At 33.0% G+C, this 16,301-nt stretch overlaps 1 protein-coding gene across 1 annotated transcript in view; it reads right to left on the reverse strand.

The window, feature by feature from the left end:
• Window positions 1-1,131: 1,131 nt before the first annotated feature.
• Window positions 1,132-16,301, reverse strand: part of LOC127705301 (neuropeptide S receptor-like) — a 47,234-nt gene continuing 32,064 nt past the window's right edge. Inside the window, exon 2 of the mRNA XM_052209621.1 lies at window positions 1,132-2,640. Coding sequence (XP_052065581.1) covers window positions 1,320-2,640 — 1,321 coding nt within the window. The 3' untranslated portion in view covers window positions 1,132-1,319. The remainder of the gene's footprint in view (window positions 2,641-16,301) is intronic.

Below are 16,301 nucleotides of genomic sequence, written 5' to 3' on the forward strand. Positions count from 1 at the left end.
TGTAAAATCCCTGTCTAAACCTGGATTGACATATGAAAAATATAGTAGAACACCAGCGAAAACTAATGTTTTAAAATGAATTGAATACGGGAAAAAAAATCATATTAGCATATTAACAAAATTATGTCAATAACATGAGTAAAAGAGGCAAAAGATACCCAAAGGTATGTCTAAAAGAGAGGCAAAAGATACCAAAGGGATATTCAAACTGGAAAGTCGAAAATACTCTGACAACGCCATGGCTTAAAAAGAAAAAGACCAACAGACAAACAACAGTACACAAAACACAACATAGGAAACTAAAGACTGAACAACACGAACCCCACCAAAAACCGGGGGTGATCTCAGGAGCTCCGGAGGGGTAAGCAGATCCTGCTTCTCATGTGGCACCCGTCGTGTTGCTTATGTAAGTACAAACCCGGTGATAAGTCTAATTCGGTAGGTCAAATTCAGGGAAAGGGGACAAGATTGTAGTTACGACAAATGGAACATATCCGTCGTCATCTGTGAAACAGATATTCCATAACGGTCAACCAACTTTTGATGGCGTCCGTAAAATTTACGTAGGGATGATTTCAAATTCACCACTCGGAACTCTTGGTTTAATAGCTTCCTTGCAACCCTCTATCAAACTCATAATTCGATGACAATCTGACAACGCCCTTGCAAAAAATAAACCAACAAAAACTGACCAAAAGACTTACACAAGTGTTCAAACCACAACACGAATCCCCATACACAAAAAACCATGGGTGATCTTCATATCTCCAGAAGGGTAAGCCGATTATGATATAATTTGGCATCCTGGTGTTGCTCATGTAAGTTCAAATACGTCTTATAGGAGAACTGCCTGATGTATGAAAACCTTACATTTAATTAAATCATTTTAATTTTAAAGTAGTATGATATACGTTAAATTTTAATAGTCAAAGTATGATGTCTGACTAGAAGAGAATTGTGTTGTAATGTTAATTGCACTAATATACATCTTTGAAATTTTTTTAATACAAGTTACATTTCAGTAGCGCTTTTATTGAAGTTATCAATGTTCCTCAAAGAAGTTCTCCATACTTTTAAGACATTGTCTCATCTATATTATGTAATGGCTTAGAAATACATAATACTATAAATAAATGCAGATTTGAGGTATACATGTACTTCAATGAAACAGTACCTTAACGAAACAAAAAAAAAACAAACAAACAATAGTACTGTTGAAACAGATTCCCGTGTTATGAATACAATAAATTAGTAACCAGCAGTCATACAAACATGTGCACTGCCAAAATCATATCATATGTATCTGTATCTGCTTTCAATCACATGATAGCCAAATCTGCTGCTCTTGGCCTATTGTTACGTCGGATACGTTGTGGTGTAAGCATCAGAAATTTGCTGTCCTCATTGTCTGAATATAAAGTGTCATCACGTGATCTGCATTCTTCTGATAGTCCAGAATTAGAGTTTGATACGTACAACTTCCTAGAAGATAATCCGCTATTACTGTAGTGAACACCTCCAAATGTACACATATCCGTATAATTTGTTATTTCAGTGACACAAGTATGGCGTGTCGGTGTTGGAAAACGAATTTTAGTCCATGGACAACATAATTCCAATATCCCTCTTTTGAATTTAATATTAAAGAATCCATACAAAATAGGGTTAAGGGCACTTTGCAGTAAGGCAATGGTTTCTGAAAATACCATGACTGTCTTTGGAATCATATATTTGTAATCACTGTAGATGCGAATTAATGTAGTTACAAAATATGGCGTCCAACAAATAATAAATATGGTAATTATTGTAAGTGTCATTTTGACTGTTTTTATTTTAGCTTTTGATATGCTAGCAGTGTTTACTACAGTTTTTCTACAAGCCGGAATGTTCTTCAGTGTTGTCTCAAAACTTTGTCTCCAGACACACATGACCACCTTAATATAACAAAAAGATATGATAATAGAGGGAATAATTAAAATATAGGATGTCATAAATGATATGTACAACTTTCGTTGCCACTGAGCAGTGTAACCAAGACTACGACAACCATAACGAACGCTTCCATCCGGGAAACTAGCTTCAACGGTTTGATGAAATATGAAAAGTTGTGGAACAGAAAACACAAAAGACAATATCCAAGAAACAAGAATCATTCGTTTTGTTCTAGCTTTTGAAGTTCCGGCATAAAACCGAAGAGGACAACACAAAGCCATATATCTGTCTATACTCATTGAAGTCAGTATAAATGTAGTGCTGGATAACGTCACCACTTGTGAATACGTCAATAGTTTACATGCCACGTTACCAAGTATCCATTCTCCAAACACAACAAACAAAAGCTCTGTTGTCATAGTTATACAACACACCGCGAGATCACCTATGGCTAGGTTTATGATGAAAAGATTTACTCGACTGTTTCTTTTTCGCTGTCTTGTCTTTGTTAAAATAATTATAATAACCATATTTCCAATAAATGTCAAGGTCATTATGACGCCTAATGTCACAACCCTCTGTATAACGTCTGGAGTCCAGATTCTCCTTTTAACTTCTGGTAAGGCACAAACTGAAGAATTGCTATCACTATTGTTTAAACAATTCCGAAATGTCATGTTGCTGGATGAATTATTCAGCATCATATATCTGAAAAAATTGTAATAATCATAAAAAAAAATAAACATACCTGGTAAAGTTTTTAGACATTAGTTGTTAAAACACTAAACGTAGCAAGTATGGTACCTACTTAAGCTCTGCCTCTGAAGCCTTGCGGGGAAAAAGCTCGACATTTTAAAACTCATTTACAAAGCTGATTTTCAATTTTTTATATACTTTATATATATACTGCTGTGGTATAAGGTAGCATTATAGATACAGATCGCCCACTACATCGGTTTAAGTTCACTCCGAACGTACACACATTATAGCCAATAAACATCATCCAATATGGGCAATTAGGGAAATAGTTTGATTTCATTTCTATAAACGTTATTGTTCAATGACGCGGGTAAGATTGTTGACTTGAATATCATCTTGTGTTTATATGTTGATATTGTTCTTAATGATAAATTGCTATCACAGTAATAGTGGTGCTGGTATTAGTCTCCATCTTTAATTTGTGGTTGACAGATACTTCTTGCAGTAATCAGTAGCAAATGAGGAGTAAAGAAATTATGCATAATTCATTGAATATCTCCGGATATTTCTGGAGTACCTACGTCACAGTTTTACGCTCGTTTAGACCATTCATGGCTACTGAAACAACCAGGAATGATAGAAATACGTTCACTTTGCGTCTTTGATAAGCAATAGGATTTGCGTATGATTTAAAACAATACTACGGTTTAATGTCTGAACATTTTATTTGAAAAAACTTTTTTATTTGACAACATCACTGCAATCTTTACTATGTTATGTTGCGTTATTATTTTACACTGAAGTAATTTTGATTAATTTATTATTGATCAAACAATCAATCTACCGAAGTTGCGTTATTGCTACTAAAACTCGTGTTCATGCTAACATTTTAAAAATAACTCTGTTTAATGATGGAATAAAGATAAGCGAAACCTTTTAATGCATAAAATTGCATATTTAAACCATTGAATAAATAAGAAATAATTAACTACAGTTTATATTTCATATTAAATTATTCACAATTATTTTGACTTCAAACCTTATAGTTATTTCATCTTTATATCATGATTACAAACAGAATCAATAAAGTAAAACATGCCGTTTGTTTTCTTGTTTGAATTATTTAACAATTTATCATGTCGGGGCTTTTGATAGCTTACTATGAAGTATAGTTTTTTTATTTCATTTTTGAAGACCGTGCGATGATTGGTAGTTGCTTACATCCATGTCCATTCCATTGGTCTCTGTTGATATCGTTTAATTTGAAATCATACATATACCACATCTCTCATTTCAATAATGTTTATGCTTCCATTAATATATAGGATTAATTGATAAACCTAGTATGACATATCTCAAAGTAAATGTCTTTGATAAATGGTATACTTATTTAAACTGTGATTATATTTCACAAAACAAAGCGATATATAACTATTGATAAAAGAAATGGAACAGCAAATATCAAAGATGACCTTTTTGTACGTATGACGACAGGACTTGCACTGACGAATCGAAGACGGACTCAGCTCTTGAAAGTCAAATTAACTTTGTTTATCATTTCCGATTTCATTCAACGTTTTATCTTTTTATCTCTAATTTCCCGGCGTCTGAAGTTTTCAAACTGTTAAAAGTCTATCGGTGCAATCAATGTGTCAATTAACCTTGACCAATGATCACCTTTTCATTGATAATTTTACAAATTTTTAAAGTATAAAAATGTATAAGGACAAATACTAAGAATACTACCGGGTATAACACGTAATTAAGATGATAAACAACGTCAGTACTTAGAATCTTTACTTCAAGACCATCATATATTATTAGTGAAGTTGATACGGAATATTTATCAACAAGGTCTTGGTATCATCCGATGAAGTTTGTTGGAGGGGTTTGAAGATTTATCTTTTTACTTGGCTTCTTAACTTCGTTTTGGCATGAATGTTATGAACAAGCCTAAATTTTATCTTAGTAAATACAGTTTACATGTATTGTTTCAAAAGCAAATTTTCTGCTGAATCTCGACAATTAGAGAGACTGGCGATTCTCAGACAGTTGAATGGTACGCTGTACCTGATAGCTTTTTGCATTTAGAAAGTTTCGTTTTTTACCGTCATATAAGAAATACACATGCTGAACAGTTATGTCGATCGTTTGACTATATTTTATCAGAAATGCCTTAACAATAATGTTACAGATTACTTATGTCGTCTTTTAAACTAAATAAGTTATAGGTTCCTTGATTGATATTTTAGATATAGTTTTTAATTTCCATTCTCAATTTTTATTGTTTTAAAAAAAATAATGATAACTAAAACAATAACACTGCATTAAACCAGTTTATAACAACAACTATATTCCAAAAGTAAATTTCGTAGTGACATTTCGTTATTCAACATTGCTTATGCATACAGTAATGTTAAGGATAAATTGATTAACATAGTATGACATATCTCAAGGAGAATGTGTTTGAGTAATGGGGTATACATTGTACTTATTTCAATTATGAAATTATTCACAACACAGAGCGATATTTAACGATTGATAAAAGAAATGGACAGGAAGTAAAGATTACCCTTTTGTACGTATGACGACATGACTTGCACTAACGAATCGAAGACGGACTCAGCTCTTGAAAATCAAATTGAATTTGTTGATCATTTCCGATTTTTTCCCCACTTTTTTCTCTAATTTCCGGGAATCGGAAGTTATCAAACTGTTTAAGTCAATTGGTTCATTTCATGTATCACTTGACAATGAGAGAGAATCAATTTCCGCCAAATTTTCAATGGTTAATATCTCAAATACAAGAACACAGATCATGCATTTTTCTGCTTTTTATGTTCCGTTATATATATGCTATCAATTTAAAGCAATCTTTTTAAAAGCTTGTTATTGTGAAACAGAGTAGCGAACATCCTTAACGACGCTCCATGGCTTGCTCCATTTTGGAATTAACAACGACTATACTTATTGTGATTAGCGTCTCTTCAGTGTTATGGTGGCAATGTCGTTCATGTGAACATACATAGCTTTTTAATGTTTTCGACATACATGTTTGTGTTTAAACATAAAAATAATTACAACAATTACACTGCTTTATAGCAGTTAACATCAAAACTAAATTTCCAAAGTAAATTTCATAGGAAATCAAGAGTAAAAAGGACCTATTAATAGCAATTCTCTGTAACCACCAACCAAGTTGCGGCACGAATAGTTTCAGATTTTTTTGAAATTTTGTTTGTTGGTAGCTATCGACAAATATGTAAGAAATATATTGATAAAAAACGTGTTAATGTCCCAGTTGCCATAGTTACGTGTCCCTTGGATTTTGGCTCAAAATTGCATTTTTGAGGTTTAAAATTTACCATTTTCAGGCAGTTATCATACAAATAAGAAGATTGTGGTATGAGTGCCAATAAGACAACTCTCCATCCAAGTCACAATGTATAAAAAGTTAACAATTAAGGTCAAAGTACGGCCTTCAACTGGGAGCCTTGGCTCACACCGAACAGTAAGCTATAAAGGGCCCCAAAATGACTAGTGTAACACAATTCAAACAGGAAAACCAACGGTATAATCTATATAAAAAACGAGAAACGAGAAACACTTATGAACCACACCAACAACATCATGCACACATTTCAATTTTGTTGAATATTGTAACATTTGTTCATTAAAATATCACATTTAATTAGTTAGATTAAAGATAAAAAATATATTCTAATGAAAAGGGGAGAAGTTGGCAAAACTTATTAAAATACCATTTACATTGAAGTTATAAATGTAGACTAACATTGTTGCCTAGCAATAATATATAACTAAAGGTTTGGGATGCAGGTTCCTGGGGTGGTTGCTAATGAAACCTTAAAGTGAAATTCTTATTATTTTGTAAAATAATTTAGACCTTGTTATTAAAATATCTCATAAACTTTGACAGAGAAAGGATGAAAATCAATTGAAAAATGTTGCGCATTCAATGAACCTTAGTTTGCTCCAAAGGTAAATGGTTATTAATGACTTTGATCTTGGACCTTGAATCTTTTTTATTAGATTTTTTTCAGAAATGGTTACACAAATACCCATGTTCAGAACGAATATTACTTTTTTTGGTAACAAGGTTAGATATCAGAGGTCAAGGTCATGTCAAAAGTTCTTAGCAACGACCCTTACTTGATATAAAGTACATACCAACCATACATATCTATATGATTCAGACTAATATAAACTGTTATATAGATTCTAATGGAAAGGCGAAGGGTCAATATCATTACCAAAGACTTAAGTAGCCATTCTCATATAGTTGGAAAATGCCTAGCAATCATAAATGATTTGATCCCTTCTCAACAAATTCTGAAATTTTGAAACAAGACTGTTATTCTTTCTTTCAATTAGAATATCAAATTCCTTTTAAGAACAGTATTTACTGACATGATTTTACTCATTTCTATATCAGTTAATCATCAGCCAAGTTGTCTCCTGTTCTGACTTAAAACATCATAGATATTTTGTGTGTATACTTAGTGTTCATGAAACTTTAAATCATTCGAAATAAGTTCTAAGGCTGTTTTCCCATGCATATATGTATATATATATAAATATATATATACAAGTCTAAATTGAAAACAACGTTCAAACCTATGGTTGCGTTGGATAAAAACCGCAATTTTTATACGTGTGCATGCAAAACAAATTTCTTGGTAGAGGGGTCTAAATACAGCACAAACAACATTTTCCAAAAGACCAAATGAGTGAAAAGGTATATTTTAACAAAACGCATTTGACTAGCAGGTCGAACAACTGATGTTCTTAAACCCTGCTGACTGCCATTGGCGATTGCCAAATAAACGGATCACAAGATGTAACAAAACAGATCTTATTATTAAATTATTACCAAACAGAAAACAATAAACTTGCGGAAATGATGGTATACCGCAAACATGAGGTGCAAAAATTTGTACACCATATCCGGATTTCGACAATTAATGTCTCTTCAGTGATGTTAGGAATCGAAACGGTATTTGGAAGGCCATATAATTTACCTCAATTTAGGATAGACTCTTGAATTTTGAAAGAGTCAAAATAGGATGAACGGATCATATAAACCCGAAGGCAAATATAATACAAGCCCAAACGAAAAAATATAAACAAGTCTAAATTGAAAACAACGTTCAAACCTATGGTTGCGTTGGATAAAAACCGCAATTTTTATACGTGTGCATGCAAAACAAATTTCTTGGTAGAGGGGTCTAAATACAGCACAAACAACATTTTCCAAAAGACCAAATGAGTGAAAAGGTATATTTTAACAAAACGCATTTGACTAGCAGGTCGAACAACTGATGTCCTTAAACCCTGCTGACTGCCATTGGCGATTGCCAAATAAACGGATCACAAGATGTCACAAAACAGATCTTATTATTAAATTATTACCAAACAGAAAACAATAAACTTGCGGAAATGATGGTATACCGCAAACATGAGGTGCAAAAATTTGTACACCATATCCGGATTTCGAAAATTAATGTCTCTTCAGTGATGTTAGGAATCGAAACGGTATTTGGAAGGCCATATAATTTATTCTTGAATTTAGGATAGACTCTTGAATTTTGAAAGAGTCAAAATAGGATGAACGGATCATATAAACCCGAAGGCAAATATAATACAAGCCCAAACGAAAAAATATAAACAAGTCTAAATTGAAAACAACGTTCAAACCTATGGTTGCGTTGGATAAAAACCGCAAATTTTATACGTGTGCATGCAAAACAAATTTCTTGGTAGAGGGGTCTAAATACAGCACAAACAACATTTTCCAAAAGACCAAATGAGTGAAAAGGTATATTTTAACAAAACGCATTTGACTAGCAGGTCGAACAACTGATGTTCTTAAACCCTGCTGACTGCCATTGGCGATTGCCAAATAAACGGATCACAAGATGTCACAAAACAGATCTTATTATTAAATTATTACCAAACAGAAAACAATAAACTTGCGGAAATGATGGTATACCGCAAACATGAGGTGCAAAAATTTGTACACCATATCCGGATTTCGACAATTAATGTCTCTTCAGTGATGTTAGGAATCGAAACGGTATTTGGAAGGCCATATAATTTACCTCAATTTAGGATAGACTCTTGAATTTTGAAAGAGTCAAAAAAGGATGAACGGATCATATCAACCCGAAGGCAAATATAATACAAGCCCAAACGAAAAAATATAAACAAGTCTAAATTGAAAAAAACGTTCAAACCTATGGTTGCGTTGGATAAAAACCGCAATTTTTATACGTGTGCATGCAAAACAAATTTCTTGGTAGAGGGGTCTAAATACAGCACAAACAACATTTTCCAAAAGACCAAATGAGTGAAAAGGTATATTTTAACAAAACGCATTTGACTAGCAGGTCGAACAACTGATGTTCTTAAACCCTGCTGACTGTCATTGGCGATTACCAAAATAAACGGATCACAAGATGTAACAAAACAGATCTTATTATTAAATTATTACCAAACAGAAAACAATAAACTTGCGGAAATGATGGTATACCGCAAACATGAGGTGCAAAAATTTGTACACCATATCCGGATTTCGACAATTAATGTCTCTTCAGTGATGTTAGGAATCGAAACGGTATTTGGAAGGTCATATAATTTACCTCAATTCAGGATAGACTCTTGAATTTTGAAAGAGTCAAAATAGGATGATCGGATCATATAAACCCGAAGGCAAATAAAATACAAGCCCAAACGAAAAAATATAAACAAGTCTAAATTGAAAACAACGTTCAAACCTATGGTTGCGTTGGATAAAAACCGCAATTTTTATACGTGTGCATGCAAAACAAATTTCTTGGTAGAGGGGTCTAAATACAGCACAAACAACATTTTCCAAAAGACCAAATGAGTGAAAAGGTATATTTTAACAAAACGCATTTGACTAGCAGGTCGAACAACTGATGTTCTTAAACCCTGCTGACTGCCATTGGCGATTGCCAAATAAACGGATCACAAGATGTCACAAAACAGATCTTATTATTAAATTATTGCCAAACAGAAAACAATAAACTTGCGGAAATGATGGTATACCGCAAACATGAGGTGCAAAAATTTGTACACCATATCCGGATTTCGACAATTAATGTCTCTTCAGTGATGTTAGGAATCGAAACGGTATTTGGAAGGCCATATAATTTACCTCAATTTAGGATAGACTCTTGAATTTTGAAAGAGTCAAAAAAGGATGAACGGATCATATAAACCCGAAGGCAAATATAATACAAGCCCAAACGAAAAAATATAAACAAGTCTAAATTGAAAACAACGTTCAAACCTATGGTTGCGTTGGATAAAAACCGCAAATTTTATACGTGTGCATGCAAAACAAATTTCTTGGTAGAGGGGTCTAAATACATTTTTTACTATATATATATATAGGTTTACAACAAGGGATAAGTGGTCAATATTGTTGTCACAGTAGTCTTCAGTAGTCATTCTCATATCGTGGAAAATGCACAAGAAACATCAATGTTTTTAATGCTGAGAACAAAATGTAAAACAAATCTTTCTGGTCTTTCCTTTAAACTCACCTGCCTATCAAGAGCTTTATGAGGTTATACAAACACTGGGCGTTCGTTATTGACATTATTTGTACATTGTCCGTTTAAAATATTTCCCTTTGAAACGTTATCAAATCTACCAGAAATAACGCAAAGCATAAATTCTGTAAAAAGCCCATATTTTGTTGCCGCCTGATAAAAATAATGGCTGGTACAGGTAAAAACAGAACACTGGAATTAAAACGATAGTTCTTGGCTTACTTTACCGGTATATTATGGTTGGTAGGTGTTGATCTATCTTAAAATTTTCAGAACAGAAATTAAATGTCAGCTCTTAGCAAATTTTACAGTTATTTTACTTGAAAGCTATTTTAGAAAGAAACTCACAAAAATACTTAAAATGACTTTAAACGACGATTTTCTCATCTCTTGCAATCCGGTATCTGCGTCTGTAAACTTGTGTAAAAGTCTGGTTCTCTGAAATTACTGGGCAAATTGGAACCAAAACTTGTCATTCTTTTGATATATAGATAAAAAAAAGTTCTGAAGGGACATAAATTTACTATTATCTAGAATAAAGGACACTGTTGAATAAAAATTTGATTTGGTCTTTTTGACAATTATAAAAAAAGATATGTTAGTAAAAAAGTAACTATACCAAGTAAGAATAGGCAGAATTAAGATCTTTAAATCAATTATCATATTAATAAGAATCGATTCATTGTGGAAATTTTTTCTCTCATTTGAAATAACAATATTTCTGTAATTTGGAAAAACAGAAAGCCAAGAACAAATAATAGTGCTCGGACGGCGAATATAAAAATGACATTGATTCAATACTATCAGATCAAGTTAAATTTTACTCCGAGTTGTTTAGCACTGAGGGTTGGGACGAAAATAGCGCAGAAAAACTTATCGGATGTATTGACAGGAAACTGACGGACGACAAAATAATGAACGAAAAATTGGCGTTGATGAATTAACAAAGACAGTTAACTATTCTTAAGAAAGATAAGTCTCCGGGCAGGGATTGGATTATATCGGAATATTATCAAAAATGCCGGGACCTAATCAAAACGGATTTCACTGAAGTAATTAAGGAAGTTATTGACAAAAATGAACTCAGTAAATCGCAATACCAGGGAATGTTAACTTTACTACATAAGGGAAGGGAACGAGAATTAATAAAAAAACTGGAGGTCTTTAAGCTTGATGTATACGGATTATAAAATTATACCAAAAATGTTGGCAGAGCGTCTAAAACCGTTGTTAAATAAAATTATTCACCCGGAACAAAAAGGGTTTGTAAAGGGGAGAAATATAAGTGATTGAAATAAACTTTTATAGGATAATATTGAATGTGTAGAAAATGAGGATATAGAGGGATTAATTATATTTCTAAACCAGCAGAAACTTTTGATAGAGTCGAATGGAGATGGCTGATAAAGGTTATAGGGACTTCAATTTTGGTAATAATTTTTGTAGCTAAACGAAAACGCTATTTAAAAATGGCAACACTTCTATTAAAACAAATTGGTTTCTGTCTAAATCCTTTTCAATACGCAGATCAATAATACAAGGATGTCCAATAGCCCTTTTTATTCATAATACAAGCGGAATCAATGGCATTCGCGCAAATGTAGAAATACAGGGAATCAAAATACCAACGGAAAACGGCCATATTGAAACTACATTATCAATGTTTGCAGACGATACGCAACTTATAAAAAAATCCAAACAATCGGCTGAAAAAAGCCTTTGCAATATTGGAAATATATGAAAAAGCTTCCGGTTCCATAATTAACTTCGATAAAATAAAATGTTTGTCTATTGAGAGGCTAAAGGGCAAAACCCAAGGTTAAAAAAATATCCTGGATCAAGGATAACATAACAGCTTTAGAGGTACACCATGTTTATAACATTAAAAGCAGTAAAATATGGGACTCCATAATAGGCAAGATAAACAAACTGTATTCACGTTTGGAAAACAAGTATTTTAACTTACCCAAATTAATACCTATTTTGAAATACGAGGTAGAGATGAGGGGTATACCTTATGAGTGTGAAACAGAAATAAAATCACTTTTCCGGGATGTTTTAGATTCTAAAGTCAGCCTTGTCGACAGATCAGTTAAAACAAAATTGGCCAGCAAGCCTACAGGAATCATCAAAAGCATTAAATTACTGTTTATTTAAGGATACTTTGAGTTTGAGAACAATTTTTACATTTTGGATGAAAGACCATATCTTTATTTTTAAAATTTCGAACTCTGAATATGAAATTACCAATTGAAACTGACAGATGGCAGAACTTAGAAAGAGAAAACAGAAAGTGTGTATTATGCAATTTAGATGCTATTGGTGATGAATACCATTACATTTTTAATTATTCAGCTTTTGATAACTGTAGAAAACAATGTATTGCATTGCATTATAGGACAGACCTAATAGTTTGAAGATTCATGATTTAATGAATTCCAAAACATGTTCAGAAATGAATGAGCTGTGTAAACTAATTAGGGAGATCAACAAATTATCAATTTCATGAAAAGCAAACATATAAATAAAGGCAATAGTAGTATACCGATGTTCAATAGTCATAAATCGATTTAACTGTAACAAATCCGAGTCACAAACCAAAACTGAGGGAAACAGATCAACTATAAGAGGGAAAAAACCGGAACAACAGAAACACTGAACTGCTACAAAAACAAACGCCAACATACATAAAAACGCACTATGTGATAACAATTGCCATATTCCTGACTTGGTACAGGACATTTTAAGAACAAAATGGTAGGTTGAACCTGGTTTTATGGCTAGCTAAACCTCCCGCTTATATAGCAATGTTAAAAATACCGTTAAAATGACAACACTACGTGACAGGAATAAAGTACAAATAAATACAAGAACATTCAGGTCAAAGAAATACATAAATAAATAATATAATAGTCCATTTCAACATGTAAACCATAGAATAACAAAGAACACATAAAATTAATTTACGACAGAACACAAATACAGCACAATAGAATAAAATTAATTTATAGAAATTTATAGAAATTTAGAAAGTCCAACACAAAATTGGTATGCAATTGCCAAAAACTGCCTAAACACTTTGACCAAAAATTTGGTATTGAATATTTCACATGTACCTGCAAAGATCCAAATGGGCTTAATATTACATTGTAAGTATATGTAAAAATTTTACCAAAAGGCGGTTACTGCATGGTGTGAACAGTATAGTAAAATGACCGAACGTTAAAAAAAATAGCATTCTTGAAAAGAATATATTTGGTAATAACAATATAAATGGAAAGGAAAACCTTTACTCTTCCATTCCTTTACCAAAATGTTAAATCACAAAAATACTGAACTCCGAGGAAAATTCAAAACGGAAAGTCCCTAATCAAATGGCAAAATCAAAAGCACAAACACATCAAACGAATGGACAACAACTGTCAAATTCCTGACTTGGTACAGGCATTTTTTTTATGTAGAAAATGGTGGATTGAACCTGGTTTATATTACCAAGAGTCGTATCGCCATAATAAAAGATGTTTGGAATATCGAAACGGAAACCTTTTAATTAATAATAAAAATAATATTTGATAAACTAATAGATAAACGTAATTGGATATGCGAATACAATCTAATAAATAAATCAATTCCCACTGAGTGTATTAACGAACTAAGAAGCGCCATTAGTAATCCAGCAATTTTGAAGCACATAAAAATCCAGAATAATGAAATATATGATATGGAAAGAAAATTTATTACCTCAGAAAAAAATCAATTAAAATCATTACAAAAAATACTATAGTGCAAAATGTGAAATTTAATGGAATAGAACATTTAATACAGAACTAGACTGGCAATCAGTTTGGAAAAAGCTTTACAAGCTGCCTGTATTAAACAATATTTTCCAATTCCAATGGAAATCATTACATAATATACCTTACACTGAATTTAAATTATATCAAATGCGAAAGTCCGATGGCCTATGTAACTTATGTGCCAATTTGTTTGAAACCAAAGAGCATCTATTCTATTATTGCTATAAAATTTAAAACATCATTGAAGAAATAAAAAGATTGCTTTCTCTGTGCATAGATATAATGACGCACATTTCATAATTCTATTACGGTGTACTTGTGTACTGTCATAAATTGTTATTCTGTGTTTTACATGCAAGATGTTGTAATGTACTATACAGTCCGCCAAAAGTTAAGCACCACCTAAATATAACTGGCAATATTTTTTTAACTATTACGAAAAAAATATTTATGTTTGGTGTTATGAATTGCCTATAACATACACAAAGAAAATTCATTACGACAAAAAAAAAATAAACTCCGATAAACACGCCAAGCATTTTTTTTTATTAAAGGTCATCTGCACTTTTTCGAATACACTGTTTCGATGCCTTTAAATCATCTTCCTACTGTCCCGCGTACAGGTGAAATTTGACCTTCACCAAGTCACTGTGAAATATGGCAAGGGGTCATTTATATGTGACTGAACCTTGACAAGCAATTGACATGTCAAATGCCGGTAGGAGCACAAGTTGCATAGGTAACCATTTCAATGTTCAACACACCGTCATTGTCAGATTTTTACAACGCCATGTTGACACAGAAACTGTAAATGATAGACCAAGGTCCGGAAGACCCCGTTTAACTACCGATCGTGATGACAGACTCTTTATTGGTTGTGCTAAGCCAACCCATTTACTCCTGCCCCACAACTTAGACACCACTGGCGTCAAGGTGGTCATGTTAGTGTTCGAACATTGGTCCGTCGACTTCATAGAGGCTACCTAAGAGCACGTCGTGTTGTCAAGAGACCTGCCTTAACAACCAGGCACCGTATAATCAGGTTTCAAAGGGCTAATGACCATCGACGCTGGAACATGAGAAGCTGGCAAAATGTTCATTGGTCAAATGAGAATCAGTTTCTGTTACGACCAATAGACGGCAGAATACGAGCTTTGTCGTGGAAATAAAACTGATAATGACCAAAACAACATTTGCCCAACGACTGCATACGTTGCTGGTGGTGTTACAGTATAGGGTTTCTTCTCATACTGTTGTAAGGTGGGTATGCATATTCTGCAGGGTAACATGAACGGACAGACATACAAGGATTTGGTGCTTAGAAACATTGTAGTCCCTCATTTTGATAATCCTCTACTTGCTTCAAGACCCTTGTGCATGTACGACAATGTTATATCACACAGGGCAAGGATTGTAACCTTGTACAAAGAGTACAAAGGGCAAAATGCCATTGGCACTATCTTTTGGCCTTCCATGTCTCCAGACATGAACCCTATCGAACATGTCTGGGATGCCATTGGCAGAAATCTCAATCGCAGAGATCCACCTTTGCAAAATCTTAGCGATTTCAGAAGCGCAATTGTTTCTGAATGGAATAAATTTGCTTAACTAAAGTTCAGAAGGCTTGTACAGAGTATGAAACTCCGTGTTATGGAACTGTACCGGAAGAGAGGGTGTTACACATCCTATTGACTCAAATATTGATATTACATTTGCCGAACATACCAAAGATTATTTGTGGAGACTTTGAATGATATTGGGTGATTAATTGTTGTAAAAAAATAAAATCACAGTGAAACTTAAATTCCGTTTCTGATTTGTGTAATTTTCACTATTTCTATGAACGCAAATTTCAACTGCATAGAACCTGCATACGCGAACAAACTTAAATCTACGGTTTGTTTATGGTATATGTTAGCAAAATTGCTACATGAATATTTTCTTTTTTTCGAGGATTAACTGATTTTTTTAAATGAAAAAAAATTCAATGCAATAAAAATAGGTGGTGCTTAACTTTTGGCGGACTGTATATTATATTATTTATTTATGTATTTCTCTGTCCTGAATGTTCTTGCGTTTATTAGTACTGTATTTCTGTCACGTATGGTGTCATTTTAGCGGTATTTTTAACATTACCATATAAGCGGGAAGTTTGGCTAGCAATAAAAAACCAGGTTCAACCCACCATTTTTTCTTACAATGTCCTGCACCAAGTCGGGAATATGACAGATGTTATCAAATAGTCCGTTTCTATGTATGTTGGCGTATATATTTG

The sequence above is a fragment of the Mytilus californianus genome, unplaced genomic scaffold (assembly GCF_021869535.1).
Source record: "Mytilus californianus isolate M0D057914Y unplaced genomic scaffold, xbMytCali1.0.p SCAF_6, whole genome shotgun sequence".
Taxonomy (NCBI): Eukaryota; Metazoa; Mollusca; class Bivalvia; order Mytilida; family Mytilidae; genus Mytilus; species Mytilus californianus.